We start from the raw sequence: 15854 nt of genomic DNA, 5'->3' as shown, positions 1-15854 counted from the left end.
GATTACTAAACTGATCTATTAAATATAATCCCCTTCGTCCCAATGTTGCTATGAACACTATGTGTCTCTATGAATTACATTATGAATTACAATTACTAATTACTTATTATTAATCTCAAGCAACCAAAACTTATACATGTTCAATTTATATTTATAATTCAAAAAGTGAGATCTGGAGTCTGGATAATCTTCTGTATGTTCTTGCTTGTACTAAATTTTATAGATATGGTTTAATTTTTTCTGACTTCATTACAACGGACGTGTGAGCGATATTGGATGTGAAATAATCAAACTGCCAATATCATATATGTTCCTTTACAACCATAAAGCTTTTGTTCAAATCTTATTTATATCTTCGTTAGTTAGTGAATTAGGATGTTCTCATACTTTGAATTAACTTTTTATAGATTTTAAACTGTGCTTAAACTGAAAATTCACACCATCACACACACTCTACACATACACTAGACACACATACCATACACACACTACATATAAACATAGATATAAAAGTATAAATTTCTCATTTATGCACATGAACTACAAACAATACAGACACGAGGTGAAATATATCCGAACTTACTGTTCTATTTCACTGCTGTCTAGGTTTAAAATTAAAACGTATTTGAAGTTTTTATTCAATGGAAATATTAGTTCATAATAAGAAATACATTTAATCAGAAACCCAAAATTCAACATTACCGAATGTGTTTATTTGAAATTTCCTCCAAAGTATCTGACAGAAAAGTCGAAGAAACCGAGAAATGCCGAAGTAATATGAAGTTTAATACATAATACTACTGAATTCAGAACCAAACAAAATGTCGATGGTACAGTCACACGGTGTTTCTATATCATTTTAAACAAGGTTTCTTCATATATTACTAACAGTAATTGATCACAATAAGAAGTTGAGATAAATATGTTTGAATTCGAAAAAACGTAACTTGTGTCAAGAATATAGATTAATTATAATGCAAGAAATTGGATATCCATTTGGAGAATTTTTGTTACTATTTTTTATGGAGTGAGTTGATTATTTAATAAGAAAAATGAATGAAACATGCAGTGAAAACTAGTTATTATATATTTGCTATAATTCTATTTTAGTTTGCTTCAATATAAAAAAATATAATTGTTTAATCAATCCATTAGGAATTAAGTTGATTTATATATTTTGTTTTAAGGGTTAGGAGGAAAGTGTTCCTCCAGGGATAGTACTATGGTCACTATGAATTCCGAAAAGGCTGCCACTAAGCGCAAGCCAGAGCCTAATAATGGAGGCTGTACAAAATTAAATAATGAGGAATCAATCACTGTTCAACCTATACAGACTTCTGAGGAGTCACCTAATCATCTTTTGTACAAAAAGGTAATTATGTTTTACACATTTTATTTAAAGAAACAATGTAAATTGGGAGGTGGATGTAGTGAAACCCATAAGCAATATTTTATTCCATATTAAATAGGATCTAATGGATTGAGGTTAGAGCTGTTAGCTGGCTATACCATCACTTGGATTTCTATCTCTTCAAGATTTTTTGGATGCTAACAATGTGCAGCTGAGAGCATTGTCTTAATGAAGTGAAAAGATATGAATTGTGATTTTACCGTTAATTTTCATAATGTACCTATGGGCCTCTTTCAATGATCACCATGTTGGTGTGGCCCTTAGTATAAAGGTCATGCCTTGGTTGTGAGCAGTATTGTGTCATTTCTCCTCCTGTGTCACCTCTCATTTGCTCTTCTGTATACTAAGACAAGTCAGTCATTGACATTAAAACAAGATTTGGCTTCATCTAACAACATTATATATTATGGTTAACAGAACTCCAGCTGCAGACACTTTAGGCTTCAAATTAAACTCCATGAAGTTGTCTATTTTTTGTTGATGTGCCACACAACATCTTGGCAATGTGAAGTTGTTTTAACAAATCTTTTGTTATAGTTTAGCTAATTTTCAAGTTGCAAACAATCATTTCTTACTTGCATCAGTTACATGACTACAGCTCTGACCTGATCTTACCTCAAGGTCTCTTTGTATTTCTCCAGAAGTAGGCGATTGTGCTACTTGTATTTCAGAGAAACAGTCTCCAATCAGTGCAATAGCTACAAAACACACAAATTTTTGGGGTAAGATTGTGAATCTGGTGATATTAGGGTTAATGTTGCTAAGGCTGTATAAATTTTGTATTCTTGATCATTTTTAATTATACTAGAGAATTCTCCCATTGATATAGTAATACAAGGGTGATGTAGTTAGTGGTTATATTTGCACTTTTCACTTGTTTAAATTGTTTAGTAATTGTACAATTAGTATCAATTATAAGACATGTCAATATTACTAAATAGTAATCTATATGTTCATAATCAACATAATATTTTGGGATTAAGCATGACAGAGCTGGCTAGGAAGACTACACATTAGTTACAGAATATTTTCTTGGTTTATTTGAAAAAATGTTTGGATATAAAGTAGTAAAAAATTACCAAAGAACTACTATTGTAACCAGATACCTTCAACTAAAGAAAGAGCTGATTATATTATAGGAAAAATTGAATTGAAACTAATAAATTTATGGCATTATAAAACTAAAACTATTTAAATTTAGTTTATTTGCTTAAACTATTATTCTTTTTATAATTTATGTTAATGGACAGTTTAAGTCAGAATTAAATCAAAGTTTTGTAATATACCTAAGTATGATTTGTATTATATTTTTTTAGATGGAGAAAATTGTTGAAAAGATGCAAGATGAAACAACTGGTGTGCCTGTACGTACAGTAAAAAGTTTCATGTCGAAAATTCCGTCTGTTTTTACTGGTTCCGATTTGATAATGTGGATGATGAAAAATTTAGATGTAGAAGATCAACAAGAAGCTTTACATTTGGCTCATTTAATGGCATCTCATGGATATTTTTTTCCTATTGATGATCATATGCTCACAGTTAAGAACGATAATACTTTTTATAGATTTCAAACGCCTTACTTTTGGCCATCAAATTGTTGGGAACCTGAAAATACTGATTATGGTAAGAAATGGTTGAATTTCTTGTATGTATGGTGCATAAGAATTATGAACATGATTTCTTCAAACTAATTGAGTTATATAAATCAAAAACTGTGATATCTATTACAAGAGACTATTTTTTATATAGAAAAAAATGAGGAGAAAAAAAGATAATTTCTTTAAATGTTTAAAATTATGAAAAAAATGAGTATTATCCTGTATTTATATGGGGTGGGGTAAATGGTGACATTGATTAATTAAATATTTTCTTAGTTTAACCTATTAATGGATGGTATCTCCTTTTTTACGAGAATGTATTGATATCTAGTTAGCCTAGACCAGTTCCATGCATAAACAAAATATTGCGTTTCCATAGCAACAAACAATAACTTATTAGAAGTGTCAGTGTAAAGTTTGACGTCAAAAAACTAAACCAGAGTTATGCAGTAAATTAAAAGAAAAAAGGTGTCCACCGAAATTGTGGAAATCGAGAGTATCGAGCCATCATCAAGTACCTGTATTTAAAAGGGTTAAGAGGTAAGCAGATTTACGAAGATATGCTTAATACCCTTGGTGATCAATGTCCTTTGAATGCAACTGTGAAAAATTGGACTGTAAGCTTCAAAAGAGGTAAATTTTCCATTGAAGATAATGACCTATCAGGAAGGCCAGATTCTGTGTCAGTCCCCGAAAATATCCATGAAGTTCATGACATGATTTTATGAGATCGTCGAATTGGGCTAAAACGGATATCTGAAGCACTGAATATTTCATATAAACGCGTTCATCATAAAGTTCATGTCAATTTGAACATGAGAAAAATTGCTGCAAAATGGATCCCCAAATGTTTGAATGTTGACCAAAAGCGTGCTAGAAGCATCGCGTTCGATCTGTGCTCGATTTGAAAACGATGTAAACTTCTAAACTGAATTGTTACTATGGATGAGACTTGGGTACATTTCTACGATCCAGAAACAAAGCAACAATCAACTCTGGTTCTCAAAGACCTAAAAAGTTTTGTGTCCAAAAATCTGCTGGAAATGTTCTTGCTTCAGTTTTTTGGGATTTCCATGGAGTAATCACGATTGATTTTTTGGATGAGGGTAGAACTGACCACTCTATGGAAAAAAATTAAAGAGAAAAGTCGCAAAAAGCTATCCAAAGGTATTTTGTTTTTGCAGGACAACGCCCCTGCACATAAATCTCATGCTGCAATGAAAAAAATTCGTTTGACTATCAACTCTTTCCTCAACTGAAAAAAAGTTTAAAAGGTCGTAAATTTTTTTCCAACGAGGAAGTAATAAAAGCTGTGGAGGTCTGGTTTGCAGAGAAGAAGAAACATTTTTTTTTAAAGGTCTAGAGACGTTGCAGGTTCGCTGTAATAAGTGTATCCAATTAAGAGGAGAATATGTTGAGTAATAAAATATTTTGACATTGAAATTTTGTTTGGTTCTATAGTAGGCTAAGAATTTTTAATATATCCTCGTATATGTACTAAATAGAAATTAATGTATATAATTTTGGACTCTCTTCTATATTCTAATATAAAAGTATCATTTTAATTTGTTTTAGCTGTATATCTTTGTAAAAGAACGATGCAAAATAAAACGAGATTAGAATTAGCAGATTATGAAGCTGAGAATTTGGCACGATTACAAAAAATGTTCTCTCGGAAATGGGAATTTATATTTATGCAAGCAGAAGCACAGAGTAAAGTAGACAAAAAGAGAGATAAATTGGAAAGAAAGGTTTTAGATAGCCAAGAAAGAGCATTTTGGGATGTTCATAGACCAATGGTGAGTGTTATCATATGTAAGCTTTTCAGAATAGTGATATATTTTTTTAATGTATTTTTATTAAAAAAATTAAATTCTATCATTTTATTTTGGTTTATTTGATGTTAATTTTTCAGCCAGGTTGTGTGAATACTACAGAAATTGACATAAAAAAGGCATGTCAAATGCACAAACCAATTCATGGTGTTAAAGTTAATACAGCTCCCAAATTGTCGCCTTCTACATCTGGTTTAACTCCAAAAAGTACTGCCGAACAATTGATAAAACAGATTGAGCTATTGAAGAGTAGACTTGATAGGAGGAATATTAAAATATCAAAAGCTGCTGAATCGTAAGTTCCTTAAATATATATCAAAATCACGAAAAACAATTTTTTAATCATGGGGAAGCAGTCATGGAAGAATTTTTTTAATTTTGTGAACATTTTTATACTATACCAAGTTTTCGAACAACTTTGCATCTATTTTCAATGCTGGAATAAATACCAAAAGAAACTGGTTCATAAAGTAATAATTTCCTAAATTGTTGAAAACTTACTTGTATTTTAAGATTATAATAGGAAACTAATATCGCGAATTTTCCGAGGAAAACACATAATTTAAATTTTCTTGTTCTGTAATGGAATTTTAAAAATTCTCGACGTTTCCACTCCCGCTTTGGAGCCATTATCAAGAAAAGGGTGGGGATAAGGTGGTTATTTGTCCATTGATAAAAACTGATCCGATTCCGTGGTCTCAATCTGCCTACTCCACACAATGAATCACCCCTTTTTCTTGGTTGATTGCAAGGCCTCAATCTACATTCTCCTTCAACAAGAAAATGAAAAGCTGAAACAAAAAATATAAAATGATTAAAATTGAAAATAAAAATAATAGGATTACCATCAATCTGTGAACCTAGTTCTTTTGTTCATAATCCTGACCGTGGAAACCTTTCAGAACATTAATATGTACCATATAAATGGTTTATAATGTAGAATAATAAATGTACTAATTGTGGCGTATTTTAGGTTTGTTGCATACTATGAGCAATATTTAGAATACGATAGTTTTTTTGTGGCTCCTGAAAATCCTAATCCTTGGATAGCTGACAGTCCTGATCTTTGGGAACAAGATAAAATGGCTAAAGACATATCAGCACGTCGAGTTAAGCGTTGGGCATTTAGTTTGCAAGAACTTTTGCATGATCCCATTGGAAGGGAGCATTTCATTCGATTTCTTGATAAGGAATTCAGTGGAGAAAACTTACGGTGAATTTTATATCAAAATTTTTTTAGTTTATTGTCATATGTAACTACTAAAAATATTATGTTTATGATATCAGTTTTTAGTATGAATTTCAATTTAGGTTTTGGGAGGCAGTTCAAGAATTGAAAGCTTTACCTCAAAGTCAGGTTCAAGAAAAGGCAATGGAAATTTGGGCGGAATTCCTAGCACCAGATGCAAGTTGTCCTATAAATGTTGATTCACGTTCTAATGAATTGACTAAGAAGAACATGGAGGTACCTGATAGATGGGGCTTCGATTGTGCAGCTGTGAGTATATTCTCCAAATTAAATTTCTGTTATAAAATAATAGTTTTATTATAAAATTTTTAAAAGAAGTAAGTGATAAACCTTACTCATGTTCGTTCTTTTTTTGTAGTTAAAAAATAGAACAAAACGAAAATAAAATTGCTCAATAAGTTTAATTTTTTTTTTTAAATGTGGAGTCTTTAAAAGAAATATATCAATTAATTTTAGAATCAAATTTTGAGTAACTTTAAATTTATTTGTCATCGGACCAAGTATGGCTGGAGATTTTCAATTGCCTTAATCACGCCAGATTTTTATTCCCAGATAGTGTGGTTTAGATGGCATAGAAAGTAGTTCTTAAATGGTAGACAAGTGAAACCAAATTGCATTGATTGTCTCCAATAATCAATATTTTGTAGATTGTTAGTTATCTTCATTACTTAGTTGTGGTTCATAGTTAGGGTAAGTGATAGAAAATAACTTGGTCAGTCTACCAGGGGCTTTTCATAATTATTACATATATTTGCCAATTTGTCTCGTGATACGCAGCGTTTCCAAACCGTTGAGTATTAGTATAAGTGATTTTCTTCCGGAGAAATCAAGTGGTCCTTCGATTGTATAATAGCTATAAACAGCGTAAGATTGTAAGAGTTGTCAACAATCTATACAGTCCCCTCACAACATCTCTAATCGTACAAATAGATAGATAACAAATGTATGGTAGAGGTAGTGGAAATCGAGTAGAGCTATGAATCATACTGATGCAGAATACAATTTTACTTTTGAAATAAGATCCTACCTACTACCTATCTTAACAATTTTAGGCACTTCAATTTCAATTGTGCTTTCGTTCACTTGGATTTTTCCGACTCAGAATATTTTATTAGTGCAGAGATTTTTGTTTCGTTTTGGACAATTTTTTCGTAGTTTCTAGTTTTAGTAGTTATTTAATATATTTATTAATTGTTACTATTGTCTGTTTAGTGGAAAATATTTGGTGCAGGTAATGGATTAATTTACTTGACTTTAAGGTATGTATTAATGAGTTTTCGATAAAATGAAGTTTGATTTATATACGAGTGGCGCTTATTTTCGCAGATAATAGAATTTTTAACCAATATTTCCGTTATTACTTTATCGAATGGTTTAAAAATTCAGTATATGAATTTGTAAATTTGAATAAAAAATATAATGGGAGAGTATTTTTTTTTATTTTCATATTCACTTTCAAATGCTAGTATGTTTGTTCATTAATTCTTGAAATCTTATGTTTCAGACAAAATCTGGAAATAAAATAATTCATAGTCAAGCTCGACAAATCATTTACAGTGTATATCTATTTATGGAAAAAGAAAAGGATGCCCTAAACATTCCTCTGAACAGTTTGCAGGAGAGAGTAGCCAAAACGTGTAATGCATCTGACGCATCGGTGAAACGTAATGCCCAGAAAACTCTCAACAAACCATCAACTTACAAAGGATCCGTTGATGAAATTTAAAGAAGTAGTAATTTGAAGGATTATTTATTAATACATAGCGATATAACAGAAGGCCTACCATGAAAAGAATCAATATAAAATGAAATTGGGATAAATTTTACTGACAAAATAGATTCATGTAGAAGATTGATTAAAAGAATGGGATGGAAAAAGAGGAAAAGATAGAAAAAACTGAAAATATCAGGAAAGTTTTAATGCAGAAATACGACATAAAAGCAGAAAGAATTGGATATTTAATAAAGTTGAGGAAATACAAAAAAGAAGGATGTCAAATTATATATACTGATGAAATCTACATTCACGGATACAGTACCAAAAACATGAGACGATGGCAAAAATAAATACTTAAAAGCATCTGTGTCTAAAGGTCAAAGGCTCATTATCTTACATGTTGGAGGTGAAGTAGGATTCATTCCTAAGACACTTACAATTTTCAAATAGGGAATTAAAATTCATTCCCGATACTACAAAAAAATATGTATTGATATTAAATAACGATTCTTATCACAATGCACTGTTAGAAGCTATTCCAAATTCTTCATGGAAAAAGGATGCATTGCAGTTGGAAGCAACCAAAGCTGAACTATATACAATTTTAAAAATGTGCAAGGCAGGTTTTAAAACATATACAATATATAAAATTTTAGCAGAACATGACATTTTAACGTTATGTTTATCACCATATCATCAGGAGCTAAACCCACCAAAAATATAGGCGTTGGTGAAAAACGAAGTAGCTGTTTGCAAAGGAACTTTTAAATTAGATGATGTGTGGAAATTAACAGAAAAAACATTTTATGAGGTGACTGTAGAGCATTGGAACAATATTTGGATAAATGTGACAAAAGTTGAAGACAAATACATTATTAGAGTCAACGTGGCGGATTTAATAATAAACTTTGAAGAGGAAAGTAGCGACAGCGAAAGTGAATTTTCAGATAATCTAGATGATAATAGTTGCAAGCCCATCGTGTAGCCTGTTATTTCTTTAATTTTAATTTCAATCATATACCTTTTCAGTATTAAATGATTGTTTGATTTAATTATTATTTTTTCTCCCCTATAACAACAAACTCGTTTTGTTGAGATTATATCATATATATTACTAAGAAGTCTAGATCATTCAGTTACACCAATAAAAATAATAATAAAGATTAGAGGAAAACACCTATAGTAAGTATAAGAATAATGTATGTAATACAGTGTGTCCTTTTTTGAAATCATATGATTGTCACATTCAAGAAAATATTCACATTGGCCAAAAACTTTGTACTGATTGTGACGCTGTTTACATCTCAGTATTTAGAAAATAGACTAAATGGTCATCAATATGATAAAAAAAAATAAAACTGCATTAACGAACCACGATATATCAAAAAACATAAATTCAATTATAAAGATTAAAAAAATCCTTGGAACGGAATCTAATACACGAAAAAGAGAATTTTTTGAAATGGTTCACATTCATATGAATAGTAAAGTTATAAATGATAAAAAAGGCCTAAATAATTTGAGTGAAATTTATAGCTCTATTTTATAAATTCTAGTAAAACTACAAATAATTTAATTGATTGCTACATATTTCAGATGTAAGAACTAAAAAAAATCCATTTTTATTATTAAAACAAATTTCTATTCTGATTTTATTCTTATTTTGATGTTCATGATGAATGTGATTTATTGATTAATATAAATAAGCAAATTGTCACTGTCAAAATCATAATTTGATAAAGACTGAAAGTAATCGAAACGTCAAATTTTTATCTGTCTTTCAAAAATTATAAAAAAATCTAATTTTGAAACAGAAGAGACCTAAAATCAAGACGATTTAGAAACGAAGTCTTTGTCAAAGTGTATTATTTCTTATATATTTTTCCCAGCCTTCGAATACCTATGTATTCAGACTGAAAATTTGGTCAAAGTATAATGTAAAAATATGAAAATTAATTATTTTACACAAAATTAGAACCACTATTCTTGCTTTATTAATCTAAGTAATTTTTAATGTTCCTATAGGTATCTATACCATGTACTTTCATAATATTATAATTTTTGTTTCAGAACCACGTATATCATTTAATGAAAAGTGATAGTTACTCAAGGTATTTACGATCTGAAATGTACAAGGAATTTTTGAATGGGTCAAAGAAAAAGGTAAGAAAAAGTAAAATAGTTGGGTAGTAACTGTACCATTACACTGAACTGAGCTTTTTATAATGCTTTGTAAAATGTTAGTTATGCCATTTCTGTTTGATGTATCTGCTTGATGTCCAGAATGAATTTATTGAAATAAGGTAACATAGTTTAAAATATTTACATTATTATGTTGAAGGATTATTATCATATATAGATTACTTTATATATTACGATATAGATTTTTATAATTTTTAAAGCTATCAACTAACATATCATTTACTATGAAATATATAAGGTGGTCCATAACTATATACATCAATCACTAGATCTAATAGTAAATTTAAAAAAATAATTGAAAAGATTCGATCTCATATGAACTAAGGGTAGCTTCGGAAGGTAAGTTGAGGTTTTATGTCACATATTCAATTACAATAAAACATGTATACCTTCTAGTTTAAATAAATTGAAAAAGGTTGATCTTTTTGAAGTAGAAGAGTTCAAGAAAATCATTTTAAAAATAAATGTGACGTGATAAGCCTTACTCTTTATAACTCTTCATATTTATTGTAGTACCCTAACGGCTCATAACCGATTGGAAAATATGAACCCTAGTTTGTAATAATAAATAAAAATCTCAATTCACACATTCAAAGGGTTGTATCTCCCTTATTATTCGATTTTAAAAAGTGTTCTAGGATTTGATGTTCATAATTCTGAACTACTTTTTATAAAGCGCTGACTTTTGAAATAATTCACAATTGTGACATAATTGATGTTCAGAATATATGTTTTATTAAATAGTAGTAAATTACAAATTCTACATAAAGCATCTTTCTATTTTCGGATAAATTTCAAGATCAGCTTTGATGAGTTTTGATCGTTTTTGCATGTTATATGGGCCAAATATCAGCATTGGCTTGGACATATGTCAGCTATCATTAGTAGCGGCTGTCGTTGATGCTTAATGTGTTTTTGGATAGTGCTCTTGCTTTTGCAAGATTTAAATGTAAAATGCAAATTCAATTTTCCACATACCAATAAAATATAAGAGAAAAATTAAAGGCACTTATTTTCTCATATGCTATAATAAAGTATCTAATTTCATAAACTGGTGATAATCTTTGAACCTAATTATAAATTCAGCTTAGTATCGATAAAGAGTTATAAAATAATGTTTAAAAAACCTTAATTTTTCAGACTTCGGTGAAAGGAATTCGATCAATAGTTTCATTTTCCACAAGAAAAGACAATGTCATTTAGTTGAAATATTCAGTAGGGAATGGTATTCTAAAAATATTGATAAAAATATAACGACAATACTAAGACAGCCGTGTTGGCATATTTTATTGATTTTGTATCTCAAATAAAATATTATTTGAATTGATGATTGTATTTAATATAAAATTGAGGAGAGTGAATGTCATTTAAAATGAGTCGGAAATAAAAGATATTGACTCGATATTCTTTGAATGCGGTTAAAGTGACCCAGTATTGTGATGAATTACATTGTGCTTATTGTGTAAACGTTGATATTAACTTTGTAAATAAATGATTATAAATTAAAATTCGAAAATATAATAAAAAATTTTTAGTGGATGTTTTGTTGCCTTCGTTAAAAAAGTACCTTGTGATAACATGCACAAACGAAAAATGGATAACAACGTATATATTTATAAAACTGAGAGTTAAAGGATGTCACTTACGATGTAATGTATGTATGTGTTGCATGAATGTTTTAAAAAATACTATTATTCAATTATGTTCCACAAATACTGAGTCAATGTCAACCCATTTATTTTCAAGAGTTGTGATTTCAGTTGGAGCCTTTGCAGTGTAGGTTTTTATTTGTTAAAATATGACACTGCCATTTTTAATCATGATGACTGTTGTAAGGGTGTTTACCCTAAATTTAGATAATGTTGTATAATTGACCAATAGGCAATCGGACTTAGATTTTTTATGTATAATATTTGTTGTGAAATATGGGACCCCAAAGTTATAAAGTTATATTTTCAAGAACACATTTTGAAATACATCTACAACAGTGCATTATGACTCAAGAAATTTTACATTTCAAGCTTTGTAAATAACAATAGGTAGAACTAAATATTTCAAGATGTGTCGAAAAATAATAATTTAATGAGATTAGAATTATAATAAAGGCACAAACATTTCAAAATATCTACAAATTTCTGATAGAATCAAATAATTTGGAAAACAAGTCTTTTTTTTTCTTCTATGTGGATATTTGTCTATGACTTTCAATTCCATGTGATTTATTTGTACAGGCATAACGTCAGTCATATAATTTTATTTTGAAGAAAATAAATTTAGACCTTTTTATTGAGAATATTGTGGGTAAAGTTAACATTAGGTAATTGCATTTTATAATTTATCTTAAAAATACTAGAAGTGTTAATATGATCAAGTTTATATATAATGGTTTCTATTTAAGTATTAATAGAAAAAACGACTAAATAAATATTAATAAAAAATGCTGTTTAAAACATTCTAGTAAAATATCATTTAAATAAGAAAGCTATAAAACATACTCTCTGTAGACTTGAATTATTTTTTCGGCCTATAAAAGTCTATAATTACATTTGCAATTAGTGAAATCAAATCATTAAGTGATAACTCGCTTATTGCATGTACTTTGTGTGAACTCTAATTTAAAAAATCATTAACTGCACCGTTGACAGCTTTGGACGTTTTGTGTTCTAGAAACATAAATAGAAACCTGTCCTATAATTATCATAATTTTTGTCACGTTTTCCAAGTTATTTTCGTTTAGTATGAGATTTTGGATGGTTTCATTAAGGACAGAAATTTGATGACATGGAATAATAGAATATACATGGTATATTTTATAAGAATAACAATAATTTACGTATGTAATTCATTCTTAACATAATTTACTACCACGATATCAACTTTCAAAATTACACTGTCTCTGAAAATGATAGATTGGTGATTGAAACGCACCTCAGGTAGTGTAATTGTAATTGTAAGTATAATAATGGTAAGCAGTGTGTTTATTATGTGTTGTTTTTTTAAATAATTAACTTATAGTCTTCCTTCTTATACACCTTTATTTGTCAACTCCATGTACAATACAAATCATATTAATATATCATCTTAACCTTAATGATGAATCATTCTCGATAATTCTCTATGATTCTCACTAACTGACTTCTTCTTTTTTTATTTTCATATATCTTAACAGTAGGCCAGAAAGTAAAAAAACTAATACCTATATTATTAAATACAAACCAGAAAAGTATTATTTTTAACATTATGAATATTGGTTTCAGAAATTGTGTATTCTTTATAAATATCTTTATTGGATGTTTGTCACTTTCATATTACATATTTTATTTGAATAACCAAACAATATTCACTTTTTATAAATTATGTTTATTTTATTATATAATTTTTATTATTTTACCTGAATCGTGAAGGTAAAAAGTGTGAATTTCCTTTTTCCTGGGTTCTCTCTGTATGCTGATATTGTATAATTCGTATTTAATATTATTTTAGTCCAATTGCCTGTTTGGATTCAGTTTATAATGCTCTGACACTGGCATTTATATTAAAAAACTTAGGTTCCTATTATTGATAGATATTTATTATTTTGCAAATATTTTAGTTAAGATAGAGTCTAGTCTTACGACTATGGAGGGTAGAGGTAAGGAGAACCATCTCTGTGCTACAGAAAGTGTCCATCAAATTCTTTACGTTATGGAAGCGCTACTATCGCATGAGTGTAAATTTTAAATGAAGCGTTAGAAATTTAAGAATAAGGACAGAGAAAGAAAGAACTGATAATTGACACTTTCTTTCTTACAAATTCACAATAATTAATTAACATTCAGCGTTATCTCACAGTAGTTTTTCTAGGTTATATTTAGAAAATTATGTTGTACTACATGAATAATTTAGATTTTGTATACCAATATTTAATTAACGACTCTACTCATTTGAAATATATAATTTTCTAACACTGCTTACTTCACTCTAACTAAAATAACTAAGTTCATATATCTTGTCCGACAGGAGCGCCATTCTGGTCAAATTTTGAATTATAATTTACCGTCTACAAGCGGATAGTTTTTAAGCTAAGCCCCCATATGAGATGGTCCTCCTTACCTCTACCCTCCATACTTACGACATTTTACGTTAGTGACAGGAAGGAGATAAAACGGTACGACCCACCTGTAAAAATAAATGAAATGATCAGATCCGTCTTAATTATTGTGTTCGAAGTGGATGTAGTTTATTTGGAGATGTATATGCTACAGTTATAACCGGTTTCAGTAAATTCTAGTATCCTTAGTGTTAAAACTAGTTTTTTTTACATTTTTGACTAACAAATACTAGTTTTGACTGAGAAATACTAGATTTTACTAGTTAGAAACAATTATTTTAAAAACTTCATTTTTGTAGAATAATAAAAGGAAAATTTTGTACCTGAAATGTAATATAATGAAAATATTGTTCCACTTTTTTGAGCAGTTTAAACTTTCGTGCTAATTTTAATTACATTGCTCTGAGCTAATGGACCATTTTTAAGCATCTCTGCGAGAGTATTTAAGACTTTATGAAATGGTAGAAATACCTAAATTTGACACATTTTCAGAAAAACATTTATAATTTCAGTTGTTCTGTTCGCATATTTTCTTGAAATTCCAGTGGTGTAGGATATTTGGTTTTGTTTGTAAAAATTTTCTCCTTTAACGCCTAATCAGAGCCCTTTGGTCATTCAATATTCCGTTTTAAACTTTATCCCCCCACTATTGTAATTGTCTTTTCTCTATATAGTCTAATGTAGGTTGTATATTTAGTTCTTTATTTTATCTTTTTTTGTCATTCCTTCGATTCCTCATAAATATTTCATCTCTATCACCCGAATTTTACTTTTTTGTCGTTCTGTCAATACCCAAGATTCACATCCAATTGTTAAAATTGTTCTATATGTAATATTTTGAATATTCTTAGTTTGTGTCTCTGGATATTTCTTTTTTATTTATGAATTATTTTATTATTTATATATTATTTATACTATTTATATTATTTAAACTAAAACTAACTGAAAACGGGTTTTAACGGTAACATATATACAGGTATCCACATTCTCAGAAATCATAAGATGGGAAATTAATCAAGCAAGATATTCAAAAAAGTTTATTAAAAAGTATAGCATACGAAATTGAACAACTGCGATAGATTCGATACCTCGTTATAAACAACACATTTTGAAATAATCTCAGCAATATAATTAATATAAGGCAGCACTGAACATTGTCATTTTTTTGTATTTGAATAACTGTAGTTTATATTAAATTTTTTAATCCATATGGGTATAATATATTACTCATATAACGAATAACAAGTTATCAACAAACATCAAAATAAGTTGTTATGAACAGACTATATAGATAGCATTTTAGAACCTAGTGTTAATTTGTAAAGGAATTGAAATCGTAAAATTCAATCAGAATTGTCCATAGCTAGAATTATACGTCGAAATACAAAATAAATATTACAAAGAAAAATTGTGTATTATTTTCATCAAAATATTTTTAAATCAATACATTCATATTAATAAATTGAATAAGGAAACGTTGAACCATCTTGAGTAGTTATCATGTATATTTACTGATTATTAATATATCAAATCTTTCTTCATAAGTATTTATCTAACAGATATATTTTCTTTCTTATTTCACTTCTTAGTTTTACGCCGTACATTTTGGTGTGACATTTTTTTTGTCAGCAAATTCAAAAATCAAATGAATGTATACTATTATCTTTATTTATCTTATAAAAACATGTAACACTGATTAAATAACTCTTCTCACTCAAGGGCGATGGCCAAGCATTTTACACCTTAAAAAGT

At 28.8% G+C, this 15854-nt stretch overlaps 1 protein-coding gene across 1 annotated transcript; it reads left to right on the top strand.

Annotated features, from left to right (window-relative positions):
- The first annotated feature begins 19 nt into the window (after positions 1–19).
- LOC130451820 (regulator of G-protein signaling 7) lies at positions 20–15500 on the top strand. The gene is made up of 9 exons (XM_056791105.1): positions 20–1027; positions 1188–1372; positions 2728–3034; positions 4585–4808; positions 4925–5139; positions 5818–6057; positions 6156–6342; positions 9881–9973; positions 11153–15500. The coding sequence occupies exons 2-9, from the start codon at positions 1223–1225 to the stop codon at positions 11213–11215; spliced, it is 1479 nt and encodes a 492-aa protein (XP_056647083.1). The 5' UTR covers positions 20–1027; positions 1188–1222; the 3' UTR covers positions 11216–15500.
- The last annotated feature ends 354 nt before the right edge of the window (positions 15501–15854 follow it).

This window comes from Diorhabda sublineata, chromosome X (assembly GCF_026230105.1).
Source record: "Diorhabda sublineata isolate icDioSubl1.1 chromosome X, icDioSubl1.1, whole genome shotgun sequence".
Classification (NCBI taxonomy): Eukaryota; Metazoa; Arthropoda; class Insecta; order Coleoptera; family Chrysomelidae; genus Diorhabda; species Diorhabda sublineata.
This window is presented reverse-complemented; position numbering and strand designations above follow the sequence as displayed.

Bases quoted from the DNA above. Each gene is read 5' to 3' on its own strand.
- LOC130451820 (XM_056791105.1), top strand. From the start codon at position 1,223: ATGGTCACTATGAATTCCGAAAAGGCTGCCACTAAGCGCAAGCCAGAG. The intron at 5,140-5,817 runs GTAAGTTCCTTA...GGCGTATTTTAG, and splicing joins ATATCAAAAGCTGCTGAATC to GTTTGTTGCATACTATGAGC. The intron at 6,058-6,155 runs GTGAATTTTATA...ATTTCAATTTAG, and splicing joins TTCAGTGGAGAAAACTTACG to GTTTTGGGAGGCAGTTCAAG.